The following is a 15,031-nucleotide window of genomic DNA, read 5'->3' as shown; positions in this document are numbered from 1 at the left end:
CTGAAGCAAGTATGGAGATAGATGCCTATAATCAAGCATCAGGAGGCACTCAGGAGGTTAGGGTAGGAGGATTGTGAAGCCTCTGAGTGTTGTCTGAAAACAACAACCACTATCCAAGAAAGGGGAAGTGGTAAGGAAAGAGAGAGGGAAATAACTCCAGGCCATGTATAATGAAGTATAAAATTATACTCAGACTGGGCTAGGCTATAGCTTAAATGACAGACTTGTCTATTATAGGAGAGCTCTTAGGTTCAATCCCTGGTTAAAAGTGAACAAAGAACAATGATCTAATTCATTCTTGCTATTCTGTAGACAGAAACCAAGGGCTAAGAGGAAAAAAAGGCAACATTTGCCTATACTGATCCATAGATATATAGATAGATGAAAGAACAGACAGATAGATGTGTAAGTATGTATATAGGTAGGTAAATACAGCATACAACATATGTATATATAAACATATGCACATATACAAAACTACTCTTTTACTTTTTTTCTTTATGATATGACTGTGGTTTATATGTTAGGCTTATGTTTTCTAGGCTGATGCTATCATGTGAGATGTGAGGGAATATGCCAGCCCCACTCCCCACGCCCCTTTTTTTGCCAGTCCTGGGGCTTGAACTCAGGGCCTGAACACTATCCTTGGGGCCAAGGCTAGGGCTTTACCATTTAATCCACAGGACCACTTCCAGCTTTTTCTATGTATGTGATAACGAGGAATAGAACCCAGGGCTTCCTACATGCTAGGCAAGCACTTTCACTAGGCCACATTCCTGGCTTATTGCCAGCGCTTTCTATGATTTCTATGAGCTTGGTTATTTTTTTTATCTATGTAGTTATGTTGTTTTTCTTGATCTGGCTTTAGGTCATGATCCTCATTTCCACCTTTCTTGTATACTGGCATTACAGGCTTTGACCATCACATCTTGCTTGTGTTTTGAGCTAGTGTCTTGCTAGTGTTTTCATGGGCTTCTACTGACCCATGTTCCTGTATTTGCCTTCCAAGTTGGGATCACAAGCTTGTGTTACCCCACCACCAAAGCCTTTGTACGTATTTTTAAAGTTAGGCAATTTTATACATGAAAAGATGGAGGCCTTTAAGTGGGCAGGTTTAGAATTTTTATTTGGTCTCTTTGGTGGCAAGTATACATTCTGTCTAATGTATCTACTATGCCAGCTGGTTGCCTTGGCCACAGCCATATGTAGATAGACAGGGACTGAGCCAAGACTTTGCCGCTTGATCCACCATCATTTTATCTTTGCTTCTTTTTCTTTGTAGTAGGTTAAAAATATATCCTTACAAGTAAATAGGATATTGAGCAAACATTCAATTAGAACTGGAAATGCAGCTATGTTAACCTGCAGAAGAGTTAATGATATTAGTTCTTGTATTTAAGTAGTCAAATCGAGTGACTAGAAGAAAAGCTTATACATAACCCTTGTTGTGCTTTTTAAGTATTGCTTTCAGCTTGAAATTTTTTGCGTGGAATTTAGCATTCTGATTTTAAAATTAGATAACCATCTCACTTTTGTGTTTACAAAGCATGCTTTCTTTATCGCTCAAATGCCAAAATTTGATGCTGAGTATTAACTATATTTATGTTTCATAAATTAAAAGATATAGGATATATGATCATTAACATTCTTTTCATGTTTTAAACCTAAAACCAAATACATCTGGCTGAGACTTTAAAGCAGAGCTTTGGTGTGGTGCATATACCATTTCCATGTGTTCCGTTCACTTACGCTGAGATCTACCAAATACTAACCTCATTATGCATATTCTTACAATAGCTATGAGTATCATAGCAGATTCTCACATCCAGTTGCTGACTCTCTAGTTTCCTTTTTATGTGGACTATTAAGAAGACAACTCTAAGATGAGTTTTTGCTCTCTTTTAGGGAGGGGGTGAGTCCTACAGAATTTTCATTTCACTTTTTAACTTCCTGTGACCTTCAAGTTGTTTTCCTTGAGAAGAACTTTTCTCACCCTCTGATCTTAAAGTACCTCCCTTCCTTCCCCTGCCTGATAGAATGCCTGGTATATAAAGTTCTTAGTAGGAATAGTGCTGAGAAACATCAGAAGATGCCACCAGTCTGATCAAAAAAGGTAAAAACTGTAGTGTCAACATATCTTCTTTTGGTGAAGCCACCTGTTTTATGAATTGTGTCCATTGTCTTTCTAACAAAGAGAACAGTGTTTTTGATAGCAGTTTTCACAAAATTCTAAACTGTTTATCGAATATTTAGCACTTCTCAGGGGTTGGAAGCAGAGATATAAAACTGAACAGAGCATTGTGCTGGTCCAGGGATCTCACAGCAAAGTAGGGAAAATGAGTATATCCCTAGAGGGACTGGGGATGAAGGACCCTGAATTTAGGAAGTTATTGAGACAAAGTATTAGTCAAAGAGGGAGGTAAGGACAATGTAGCTAAGTAAGAAATATCTCTTTACCTTCCTAGTTCAAAGGTCCCAGGGGCCAACAAGCTGTGAGTTTCAGTGATACCAATCTCATCATGTATCAATAACTAGGCTTTGGCATGTACCAAGTTCAACTTTCTCCAGTGTCCTGGGAGATCAGTGGTAACTGTTGTGAAGGAATTATAATTGCTGCAGGACAGAGGTCCTTGGATTTGCCTGTGGTCATAGTTATCCTTTAGGGAACTTGTGAGTTGAAGATCACCACACTTCCTCAGGCATTTCAGCAGAACCCCTCCAGGGCCTCCTTATATTTAAATAGATTGTTCTTTCCTCTTTTGATCTCAGAATCAGGTCTTAGTCAAAATTTGAATTTTAAGACCTGAGAATTTTTTTCCCCAACGAGATGCCTATACTGAGAGAGTCATAAAGGGTGAAGGAACAGAGAACAGCTTTTGGAAAGGTAGGAAAGAACAGTAGGTCACCTTCTCCTTTCTGGTTTCTAGTCCATCTGGGGTATTTTATTGTCTTGACTCCTGAACTAAAAACACACACTTCTTTATCACACACTTCCATTTTCATCCTTGAAATCATGCCAGTTCAGTGTACCTTTTGTGTAAGCCTGCTTATATTTTCTAACACAGTGAGCAAGTCACACTTAACTGATGGATAGGGGACAGCATATATCCCAGGCATCTGGTCTAAATTCAGTGTAGTCAGCTGTGTAAATTCCCTCTTGTTAGGCTTGCCATTCTCCTAATGAAAGGAGATTGGGTTGAATGTTTTACCAAGAAGGCATGTGTAGTGATATTTGGCTTCTTCCTTTTAATTTGATTCTGCTAAATGAGGGTAATTGGTATAAAAGTTCTGTGGTATATGCATTTACCTGAGCTTAGGTTGATCAGCTCCCACAATCATGAACAATTAGCCGGCTGAACAGCCTGGTTTGGCTTCATGTCTAAAATGGTGAATTCATTTTTATTAGCTGTCCCAGATCAGGATTTTATGCAAATACAATGATCAGAAGAAAGGTCTGTAAATCATATTAGCCTTGGCAGGAGTGCTCTTGGGTATTAAATGAATTTTTGCTTTGTATTTCTGATACATATATATATATATTCCCATATATATATATTTCTTTTTTTGCCAGTCCTGGCTTGAACTCAGGGCCTGAGCACTGTTTTTGGGTTTTCTCAAGGCAAGAGTTTTACCACATGAGCCACAGAACCACTTCCAGCTTTTATCTATGTATGTGGTACTGAGGAATTAAATCTGGGCCTTTGTGCGTGCTAGGCAAGCACTCTATCCCTAGGCCAAACTTATTGCCTATTTGAGTATTACTGACCAGTAACCAGGATCATTTTCTAAGTAGAATTTCTCCCTCTCTTCTTGTCTCCATCCCCCTCCTCTTTGTGAGTAGTTTGATTTAGAAGAAACATCACAGATCAGGGGTTCTTAGCAGGCAATTAGAGCCACAATTAAATACTTTGATCTAGGCATGCTTTTTGTTCTCCTTATTCACCTGAAATGTATTTATGTCTAAAGTATTAAGTTACATAAAGTCATAACCTTCAAAGGGGTTCCTTCATGCTTTCTTTGAGGAATATTCTGTGTGTGTGTGTGTGTGTGTGTGTGTGTGTGTGTGAGAGAGAGAGAGAGAGAGAGAGAGAGAGAGAGAGAGAGAGAGAGAGAGAGAGAGAGAGAGAGAGAATATTTGGATTTCGATGCATATTTTTTCCTAATAGTCTTCTAAAAACCCCACTGTGTACGTGTTGTTACAACGAGGGTGTATAAATATCTATATAATATATAAGTAAGATTGTAGTCCTTTTGAAAGAAAGTATCAGTATCATTTTTTCCTCTTATGGTATGGATTAAGCTCATCTATGGTAGATAAACATTCTCTACATTCTCTCACTGAGATATATCCCTTTGCTTCACAAGTAAAGATGTCTTCTTAAACAGCTTGAAACCACTAATCTATACAACTGTTTCTAAAATAGGTCAATGATTAGATTATTCTGGGACATCTTTTTAAAATCACAAATTCCTGGGGCTGCTCCCAGAAGATTCTCATTAAATAGGTCACTCTGGAACAGTGGTTAGCAAACATTAGTGTGCATCAGAATCACTAGAGGTTTGTTAAAGTGGAGCTTGTAAGGCTTCACCTTCAGAGTGTCTGATTCAGGAGTTTTGGGTTCAGGTTGGATTTACACTTTTCCCATGGTCCTGGGTGGCCCAGGAACCCACTTTGAGAACCACTGCTCCATCACAGGATTCCAAAAAATCAGATTGTACCACTACCTCTGGAAGGTTCTTCTTTGTTTCTAAGCCATATTTCTAGTTGTATCAGTAGTGGTATTTAGAATTATGGTTCATGCCCCAAGAGCTTGTGTTAAGTTCAGGTATATTCTAATTACAAAGGGAATTCATATAAGTGGCTTAATTAAATCCAGTAGCAGCCTCATTAGGTACTTAATTAGTGTATGGAAAATCAGGAATTAAGTCCCTTAACTTTGGCTATGTCTGAACTGTATTTAGAAATAATATCATTACTTGGGGCTGGGAGTTTTGCCTAGTGGTTAAAGTGCTTGCCTAGCATGCACAAAGATTCCTTGGTACCACAAACATACAAAAACCCGGAAGTGGTGCTGAAGCTCAAGTGGTAGAGCTCTAGCGTTGAGAAAGTCCAAGGACAGTGCTCAGGCCCTGAGCTCAAGCCCAGGACTGGCCAAAAAAAAAAAAAAAAAGAAAAGAAAAAAGAAATAATATCATTACTCATTAAAAAATTTTTTTAGCTCATTGAAAAATAGATTTTTAATGTCAGTATAGAAAGCACATAGGTATTTGTTGTAATACATTAAGGATCTGTAGATTGATGTGAAGTACATGGTAAGTGTAATAAGCCTCAGAAACCTTTGGAACAAGACAACTCATTTCTCATTTCCTTTACATCCTATGGGATACATCCATTGGCATTTAGGACTTTTTACAATAGTGCATAGCATTAGCTATTTAAATGCCTCTGCAATGTGGAAAAACTGCTTGCTAGATTAAATTATGTACAAGAGCATTTCTATAATGCTTAGTGTCTGATTCACTAAACATCACCAGCACACTCAAAGTTTGAGACATTATAGACTTTTATTGTTTGGCAGGCAATTAAATGTAGATGTCAGTGTGATTTAAAAGAAGGAAGTAGAGACTCTGTGGCATGTTGGTGTACTTTTTTTTCTTTAACTCTTAATTATGTCTGTTATGGCTCACTTTCTGTTTATTCTCTGAACTGCATAACTTACAGCTATTTATCTTACAGTCTTAAAATTTAAAATAGATTGGACTGCTTAAGATTTCATGTATCTAAAGAAAATAGAAGAGAGGATATTAACTATTGGAGGAGAAACTTTTAACACTGTCTTTAACATCTCTTTTCAGTATGGAGAGACCCATTTAATACTTTATGCATTTGATAAGGATTGCCTTAAATGGGGTCATCCTGTATTTAGAACAAATGAGAAAACTATTCTGGAGAATTCCTCAAGGAGTGTTACAGACTTTCTATAAAACTTTAAATGGACTATAATTACAACAATCAGAATGATTACTGAAGTGTGTAAGTCAGTTTAACCCCTTTAAGGCAGAAGCCATTGAAGATGTGGATGTGTGTTTAAAGTACACGTTTATGAAATTAATATTTGATCATCTTTACTGGCTTCTTAGATACTGTACTTGTTTACTGTGCAGTTCTCTTGACAGTTGGTGTATTAATTCCTGGCTTTATAGGAGTGGGTGAAAGTGTACAGGCTACAAAGTTCTTTGAATTCAGACCTTGTTGAAATGTCTGGGCATGCACTGAAACTTGTGGAAATTGGGGTGAGATTTTTTTTGTAAATTATTTTTATTTTTAAGTTATATTTAAACTTATATGTAAAGGGATTTCAGTTCAACTTACAGGTACAGTGTATCAGTTTTTGAGTACAATGCATCTTTTCACTCTATTACTCTCTTTACCAGCTGTCCCACCACTATCCATCTTTTCAAGTTCTCTTCTCACATATTGAGTATTCAGACTGTATTCATCCAGTATTTACCACTGGAAACTTCTCTTTGTAAAAATAGGAGTGTATTGATCAGGGTCCAAACCAAAGGAAGATAGACTAGTAATTCAAATAGGGAAAATTAAATGGAACATTTACACTCTAGGACGGGAAATATAGGTAAAGGGCCTGGAATAGTTTTCTCAAAGCAAATGATGAAAAGTTGATTTAAAGTTGATGTCTGCTACAAATTTATAGATGCTTATCACCAGAGTTTAAAAGAAAACTAGGTGAAAGGGTATCAATGTATGTGAATTAATGCACCTTCTATCAGGCAAATATCATGTAACCCTTTTATTAATTACAATAAAACTATATATAAAAAAAGAAAACTAGGTGAGATAATACACACACACATACACACACACATACACACACACACACGTAAATTTTCTCATGCAGTGAGATTTTGCAATCTAGCATATCTAGACAAAAGTCTTACATTAGTTGTAAGTAATAAACTAAGTATTATATTGACAGACCATGACTGCCATTTGCACATGTGGAGGAAATGGGAAATGGTACTAGGGGAGGATTTTGTCAATCATGGGCTACTCTCTTAGTAGTGCTCTTGCCCATTAAGTATTACTCAACAGTGTCAAGCTAAATACTCAGTCCCTGGGAATGGCTTTCACACCCAAACCTTAGAGAATATAAAGCTAGCAACTTTGAAAGGTATTGAAATAGATTTTTTACATCTAGAGCTACCTTCTATAAAGTTAAGCGCAGGACAAAACTCATTTGGTTTATATACTGTGCATATACATTTGCATATGTATGGCATGACCATGGCTTACAATCAAACAAGATTTGAAGATCCCACTTTACATGGTGAATTCTAATCTATGCCAATTTGTTTTATGATGTCACAGTTCCAGGCCTAGAGCTTCAGTATATAGAATGCTTATATAGAAGGTTCCCTTTGGGATGCCTTCTTTCTGCTTTTTATGTTTCTTTTCCATCATTGAGATTTGAGCCACTTCCACGTCCCCAGCCCCTTGTGTTTTAACTTGGGAGCAGTTTTGAACAGCCATCCTCAAGATTGCTGTATCCAGAGTAGCAGAGATTATAGGGTTAATCTCATAGCACCCTGTGCTAGGTCATTTTCTTTTTACCTTATCCCTTAATGGTTTCATACTACTCCTGTTGAACAGTCATTACTGTTAAGAGGAAAGAAAGAGAAAATTTCTTTAGTATGCAAATGACAATATTTTATTTTCATAAATCGGGAATGACCTTTATAGACAACTAGCCTTGCTATCTAATTATTGCCAGGATTAAAAAAAATAAAACAGTTGGAAAGCCATGATTTGCAGAGACTTCATTAACATTTAAGTGGCTTATACATTTCAACCACAATAAAAAGTAGATGTGTTCAGTGATTTAGTCACATTTTGCAGCTGTGTTATCTTGGGATCTACTAGAACCAAGCTAGATGGTTTGTGGAACTGTATCAACATGTTCTTCATTGTTTGAGTGGATATTACATTATATTTTTTTAAATTTTCATACAAAATTGTTACAGCCACATTCTGCATAGAATTATGGGAATTTCATTGTGTATTTGTAAAGGAAGCATTTATTAGGTGTGCCCACTCTAGGGAATACCCATGTAACTAAGATGCAGTTAGCGTCAGTATTGCTTATGGGCAGAATTCCTTTGCTGCCCATGAACTTCCAGATACATGTCCATAAATATGCAGATTTTATGAAAAATACCTAGGGGTGTTTGACTTGTACGCATCACTGCTACTGAAAGCTGCTCAGAAAGCCAAAAGCTTAATAGTTGTTTCTTTAATTGGTTGCTTCAGTTCTGACATCATCTCCTTTAGGCTCATCCTATTTTAGCTCAATAAACCACGTTTACTATCTTGGTGGGTCCACAACTTATTTTAGTTCTGTAAGCCTTCTTTCTTGTGTTAGGGGGCCTCACTAGTAAAGACAGTTATGCAGAGGGGAATATGTGCTGGGGCCATTGGAAATTCATAGTACAGTCAGCTCACTTTGGAGGAGCTTCATATCATACTGGGTTCAGAAAGAACCATATTACCCATTTTATGTTTCCTTTCAAGTGATAAAACAGCTCTGTGAAATGAGAAAATTGCATCCTTGTGTTGGCATTGTATGGGTCTTTAGGGTTTGCTGTCAGCCATGCATGTTCTTGCCTAGGTACCTGTGTGTGTGTTTTCAATGCCAACAGTCATTTTGCAAACCTAGTCATACACTAGCCTTACCTGGCTTGTGATGCTGCCCCAAAAGCTTGCTGTTTAAGATGATACTACAGGACTTTATCAGCATTCTGTGTGTGTCTCCCCTGGGGGGCCAGTTCTGTCTAAATTGATGATTATTTTATTCACTTTTTTTTTTACTGTTATTTGTGCCACTGCTTGTTCAGGAATATCCCTTCAGTGCTGGAACTGTTGTCTGCCTTTAAAATGGAGTTTGCATCTAAAGAGAAAAGAAATCTCATAAATATTTGCACACACTTCTGACATTTCTTATCCCAAATTGGAAAGCCATTAGCATTATGAACTCAGTAAATCCACTTTGCTCCTATACTTGTTAGAACTCAGTAAGAGGGAGATAAAAAATGACTATATGTTGTCAAGGTGAAATGTTGGATTTCATCCTGTATCTTTTATAATGAGGTTACTTTTCCTTGGGGAAAATTTAGTGGAGAGCAGAATGGTTCAAAGTGTTCCAGAAGATAGTGCACTGATTTCAGACCATGACTAGAATCGCTGAGCAAAAAAAAAAAAAAAGCAGAAAGCTGAGAGACCACTTAGAATAGCCCAGAGTTCTTTGCTTGTCCCTTGTTGAACATTTATTAGCAGGTAGAGGCAGATCTCATGAAACTATCAGGTACAAGTTTTTCAAAGGTTTTGGACCAGAAACACTTCAAGTTTGGGAATTGTTTTGATATTGAAAAACACACACACACACACACACACACACACACACACACAATTTGCACAATTTGATATCCTGGGGATTTTACTCAAGCCTAAAAAATGTAATTCATTTTTATTATGTATAACTCCTTCTACACATAGCCTGAAATAATTTTGATACATTGTTTTTACTGTGTCTACTTTTTGATCTTGACCCAAGAACATGAGTTAGGATGTAAAGTTTTCCACTGGGTCATCTTACAGATGCATAAGAAGTTTAATATTTGGGAGAGTTTGGAATTTTGATTTTTAAAATTAGGAATATTTGTTCCATGTGCAACATGAATCTAGTAAGAGGGGGAATCCTGACCCTGCTATTCAGGTATTATCCAAGTTCTCCACATGCCAGAGCAATGCCCTGGCACCAACAAGATGAACTTAGTAAGGGAAACTGGATATTACTATTGTACGTTCAGAAAAATCACTTACCTCATTATAAAAATGGAGGAACCACTAGAGAGTAGTATTAAAGAAATGGTGGATGAATGGATCTCCAAATCTCAGCAGGACAGAGTGGACTAACAAGCAATTTCCCTAGGCTGTCAATAGAGCAGCAGATCAAGGATAGGACCTACATGATTTCTGGTTCCGTTGCTAAGTTCTGGGCCAGTGAGAACACCTGCCAGGAGATGATAGGTCCTAAATGTTCTAGTAGGAGGAAATGAGAGCACAGCATGTTTTGTCTGGAGAGTTGAAGACCCAGAGCATGATAGTCCTTTGTAAGCAATTAGCTTTCATGTATAGGAGCAGGGAGTTTCACTCTTTCCAAAGTGAGTAGAGCAAATGTAAATGGGTATACATCCCTTGAAGTCAAACATCAGACTTATTACGGAGAATTTTTTGTTTTTGTTTTTGCTTTTTGGTTGGTCGTGAAATTTAAACTCCGGACCTGGGCACTGTCTCTGAGCTTTTCAGCTCAAGGCCACTGCTCTACTAGTTGGGCCACAGTGCCACGTCTGGTTTTCTGTTGGTTAGTTGGAGGTAAGAGTCGCACAAACTAGCTTTGAACTATCATCCTCAGATCTCAGCCTTCTGAGTAGCTAGGATTACAGGTGCAGAGAATTTTTTACATGGTAGGTGTATTTTATAAAATTCTGACTTTAATCCTTTATCTTATCTCTTAGGAGTCTGACTCTTGGGGAGAACGTAGGACTGAGTTACACTTTTGACCTCCAATATCTCTTTTCTCTTTGGGAATACATACATACATAGAATGCATATTAATACTATTCTTAATTTTTAGGATCACTTTTGTTGTTTACTTTTTATGATACTAGAATTTGAATTCAAGGCCTTGAACTTGTTAGACAGACACTCTACCCATTGAGCCATATCCCCAATCTTCTTGTGTTTTTTTCTTTTTTGAGGTTGGGGTTTTGATAACTTTTTCTGAGCTAGGCTCAAAATACAATCTAACTATGTCTACCTTCTGAGTAAATCTGGGATTATAGGCCTATGCTTTTTTTCATATATTTTTATTGTAATTAATAGAAGGGTTACATGATATTTGCCAGATAGATGGTGCATTAATTCCCATACATTGATACACTTTCACATGTCTTGGTCCCCATTTCCCCCCTCCCCACCCCCACCCCTCATCTTGTTTTCCCCCTTCCCTATCCAATTTCAAATAACCAAATACAAATATATCTGATATATCAGATAATAAAAGTGAGATTCTGTAACAATATGAGATAACTAAGGGACAGGAAAAGAGATGAGAGATAACATAGTACATTAAGGACAACAGTCATTCATTATTTGGCTTTTGTTTCTATATCCTAGAGGTCCTTTCATTTAGCATCATATTATATGGCCTTATGTATCAAGGTTTTGCTCTATTGCAAATCTCTGCTAGGAGAGCCCAAGGTTTCTACTGATTATGACAAATGAGGGAAACCATTGAGCCTAAGTTCCTTTGAGTCTGGCTTACTTCACTTAATATGATTTTTTCTAATCTTTCCATTTCCTAACAAATGGGGCGATGTCATTCTTTCTGACATATGCTGACTTTTTTTAAATCATTATTATAGTTATTATTAGAGATAAAGTCTTGTTCTAAAGCTCATGCTTGCGAGGAAGATGATATGTAACCCAGGCTGGAGCTCAAATTCAAGATCTTCCTGTTGAATGCCTATAGACACATCTCATAAGATGTGCATTCATGTTATCTTGATGTTGATGTTACTTCTTGTTGGCAACCAATCATAATTAATATACTGACTTAATATAATTAACATACTATATGCTTTGTTATATATAATATACATTGTATAATGGTGGCTTATTTTTATAATTATTACTATGATCAATATAGTTACACATTCCATCCTGGAAACAATTGGCAACAGATCTGATACTATGATCATTCATATGGATAGACATTAAGAGAATGTAGGGTGAAACCTGAAATTATCATTTGCTGTATGCTGTTGATGCTGAAACAGCTAAACTTTTATGCATATTCTGCATTTTCTATTATTTGTTGTTCTTTATTTAAGTAGTTTATTTCTAGTACCAGAATTAAGCAGATGTTTGCCACATGTTTAATCTTGGAATTACTATTGCATTTAAAACATGTGTGAGCTATAAAATAAAATTATAATCTTTTTAAATTTTGATACCTCAATTTTCCAAAATCATAAAATGAAATATGTTCTATTTTAGATTCAGTACAATACTTTGAAAAAGATTTGTAAGCTGTGACTATCTGTAGTTTGTATTGTGTAACTTCTTTCTCTGCCATTGGGCCATTTTTCTACTGGAAGCATTTTTTTGACAAATTATGCTGCATTTTTTCTTATTGAAAGCATATTGAATACTTAAGAATGTTCTATTAAAGTTTTGAATGCAAGATGAATTTTCTAAATTTCTATACATCTGGAAAATGCAGTTTTAAATTTGCTTGTGTCCTACTTCCAATTTTCTTCTACCAACATTGAATTCCTTTTGGAGAGCAAAACAATATAGCAGAAAGAACAAGGCATGCTTGAGAATTCCCAGAGCTTGGCAAGAGTACAATAGGTATCAGTTCTGAGCTTCCCATTCAAACAGATCAAGCCAAATTTTGTGTGATATCCAATATATGGCCTCCTGTAGCCACCACACCTTATTCTGGAGTCTGACTGTTATTTACATTACTTTTTATTCTTTCACATTATAGGTGGTTGTGTCTTTGATGAGCCATATAGCACCTGTGGATACAGTCAGTCTGAAGATGATGACTTCAATTGGGAACAAGTAAACACTTTGACCAAACCAACTTTAGATCCATGGATGCCATCAGGTTTGCTTTTACTTGTCAGGTTTTGTTTTTTTTTTTTAATTACGGGAGTCTTAAACAGGAGTCTTAAACATCCCTTGACAATATTGATCGTGGGATATTGGTGGAATGAAGAGGGATTTTGGTCTTTGAGGGTAACAGTCGATGGCTGCCAGCTAGTGAGAACGGTATTACCAGGGTGTTAATTAGGAATGTCCCTTTTTAAAGTCTAGTGATGATTGACTTCCTTTATATTTGGATAGATATACTTTAGGTAAATTATTGTCATTATCCAATTGGCCCTTTCCCTTGGAATGAAAAAAAATACATAACTCTTATCTGACTCATGGATGGAACTGTTCTTGAAGAATGCAAGTAATAAGTCTGTCACAAAGAAGAGCTTGGAGGTGACTTCCTTTCTCAGCCTCAAGGGTTTACTTAGCATCTGGGAAATCTAGGAGAGTATCTAGTGATCTTGAAAGCCTTCAGAAGATTCATTGCTGTTGCATAAATGTAGATGTCATTTCACCAAGTACTCTAGAAGTACTCAAGTGTCTTCGGAGTAAGACATCCATTTTACTCAAACCAGCAAGAATTTAACAATGATTTGGGATGGAAAAACAGAATGAGGGTGACTGGAAAATTGGAATCATACTGGAGCTTGTCTAATTTTATTGGACCTCATTTTCAGGTTGTAACCTTGGACATCACTTTAAAATTTTAGATTTGTAGGTTCATTATAGTGATGAGTTGATAAGCATGCCAATTTAGGATTCATAAGTGATCTTGTAAAGATAGGTTTGAATCTGGGTGCAGTGGCTCTCGTCTGTAAGCCAGCTAGGAGGTTGAGATCTGAGGGTCAAGATTCAGAGCTATCCGGGGGAAGTAAAGTATGTGAGACACTTCTCTCCAATTAACCACTAGAAAACAGGAAGTGGGGCTGTGGCTCAAGGGGTAAGGTGGTTAGTTTGAGCTGAAGATCTCAGGGACAACACCCAGGCTCAGAGTTCAAGCCCCACAATTCCCCCTCTCCACAAATAAATAAAAGAAAAGAAAAAAGATAGCTTTTAAACATGAAAGAGAAGTTAATGTAAATATAACTAACCTTTGGCTACATGTTTCTAAACTAGCCATGTTTCTGCCCTTCTGTCCTTCCCTTCCTACATTTAACTCTTCATGATTTCCGTTAAAAGATTATTGGTCTATTGAGAACTAGAGTTTTTGCTTTTCAGCTCTTGGTCAGTTTCCCATAGCTTACTTTTATTTTCTATCTCTCCTATACTCTTGTAACTGTGTGTATCTTTGAGTATTTGTGTGTTTGAATCAGTGGTCTGCTTTAGATAATTCTCCTGCTTCTATTCTGCCATGCTGCCTTTTTGTTTTGTATCATCATGGAGATGTTGGGTTGGGTCTTCATGTGGCCCTTCTTTCTCCTTTTCTTTTCTTTGCTTTTTCTTTTCTTTTCTGCCAGTCCTAGGGCTTGAGCACTATCCTTGGGCTTTCTCAAGGCTAGTGCTCTAGCACTTGAGCCACAGTACCACTTCTGGCTTTTTCTGTGTATGTGGTACATATGCTACAAGTAGGATATAGATAATATTTTGAAATTGTCGCTATTTCCTGCCATTATTTATTAAGTGAGGAAGGAAAACCTAGTACTTTATTTGGGAGGTGGAGGTGCTGGAGTTTGAACTTTCTAAGCAAGTGATCTGTCACTTAAGCCACACAGTAATTTTGGTTTTGTTACTTTTAAGTAGGCTTTTGCATTTTGCTTGGGCCTTACCTGATACTTGGTTTTTCCATTTACATGTCTTATATAGTTGGGAAAATAGGTACAGCTATTGTTCCCACCATTTTATTGATTAGGGTGGAGTCTCATGAACTTTATGCCTAGATTGACCTTAAACTGCAATCCTGTTAATTTCAGTCTCTTGATTAGCTAGAATTACAAGTGTAAGCCCTTGTGTCTAGTTAGTCCTATTGTTTTCTGTATACAACTGTATTTTTACCTGCCATGGGTATAGATGAGACATTTGAAAATAGATAATGGTCTCATCAAAGTAAGTACTTTCTGTATTTTAGAAAGTAAAAGTTTTATTATTTAACAAACCTTAGTCTCTGCCATGCTTTTTGGGTTGGTCCTTGAGCATGAACTAAACACCTGGGTGCTGTCCCTGAGCATTTTTGTTGTTGTTGCTCAAGGCTAGCACTCTACCACTTGAATCATACTCTACTTCTGACTTTTTGTTGGTTAATTCAAGGTAAAAGTCTCAAAAACTTTCCTGCCGATGATTGCCTGGAAC

The 15,031-nt window shown here is 36.9% G+C and overlaps 1 protein-coding gene across 8 annotated transcripts in view; it reads left to right on the top strand.

Annotated features, from left to right (window-relative positions):
- Positions 1-15,031, top strand: part of Ptprm (protein tyrosine phosphatase receptor type M) — a 750,652-nt gene that overhangs the window by 160,033 nt on the left and 575,588 nt on the right. For all 8 annotated transcript variants that reach the window (XM_090353479.1, XM_090353477.1, XM_090353478.1 and 5 more), the window contains exon 2: positions 12,633-12,755. In XM_090353479.1, the coding sequence (XP_090209605.1) occupies positions 12,633-12,755 (123 nt within the window). The remainder of the gene's footprint in view (positions 1-12,632; positions 12,756-15,031) is intronic.

The sequence above is a fragment of the Megascapheus bottae genome, chromosome 19 (genome assembly GCF_031878675.1).
Source record: "Megascapheus bottae isolate mThoBot1 chromosome 19, mThoBot2.hap1, whole genome shotgun sequence".
In the NCBI taxonomy this organism is placed as follows: domain Eukaryota; kingdom Metazoa; phylum Chordata; class Mammalia; order Rodentia; family Geomyidae; genus Megascapheus; species Megascapheus bottae.
The sequence above is the reverse complement of the archived record's forward strand: the minus strand, read 5'-3'. Positions and strand labels throughout refer to the sequence as shown.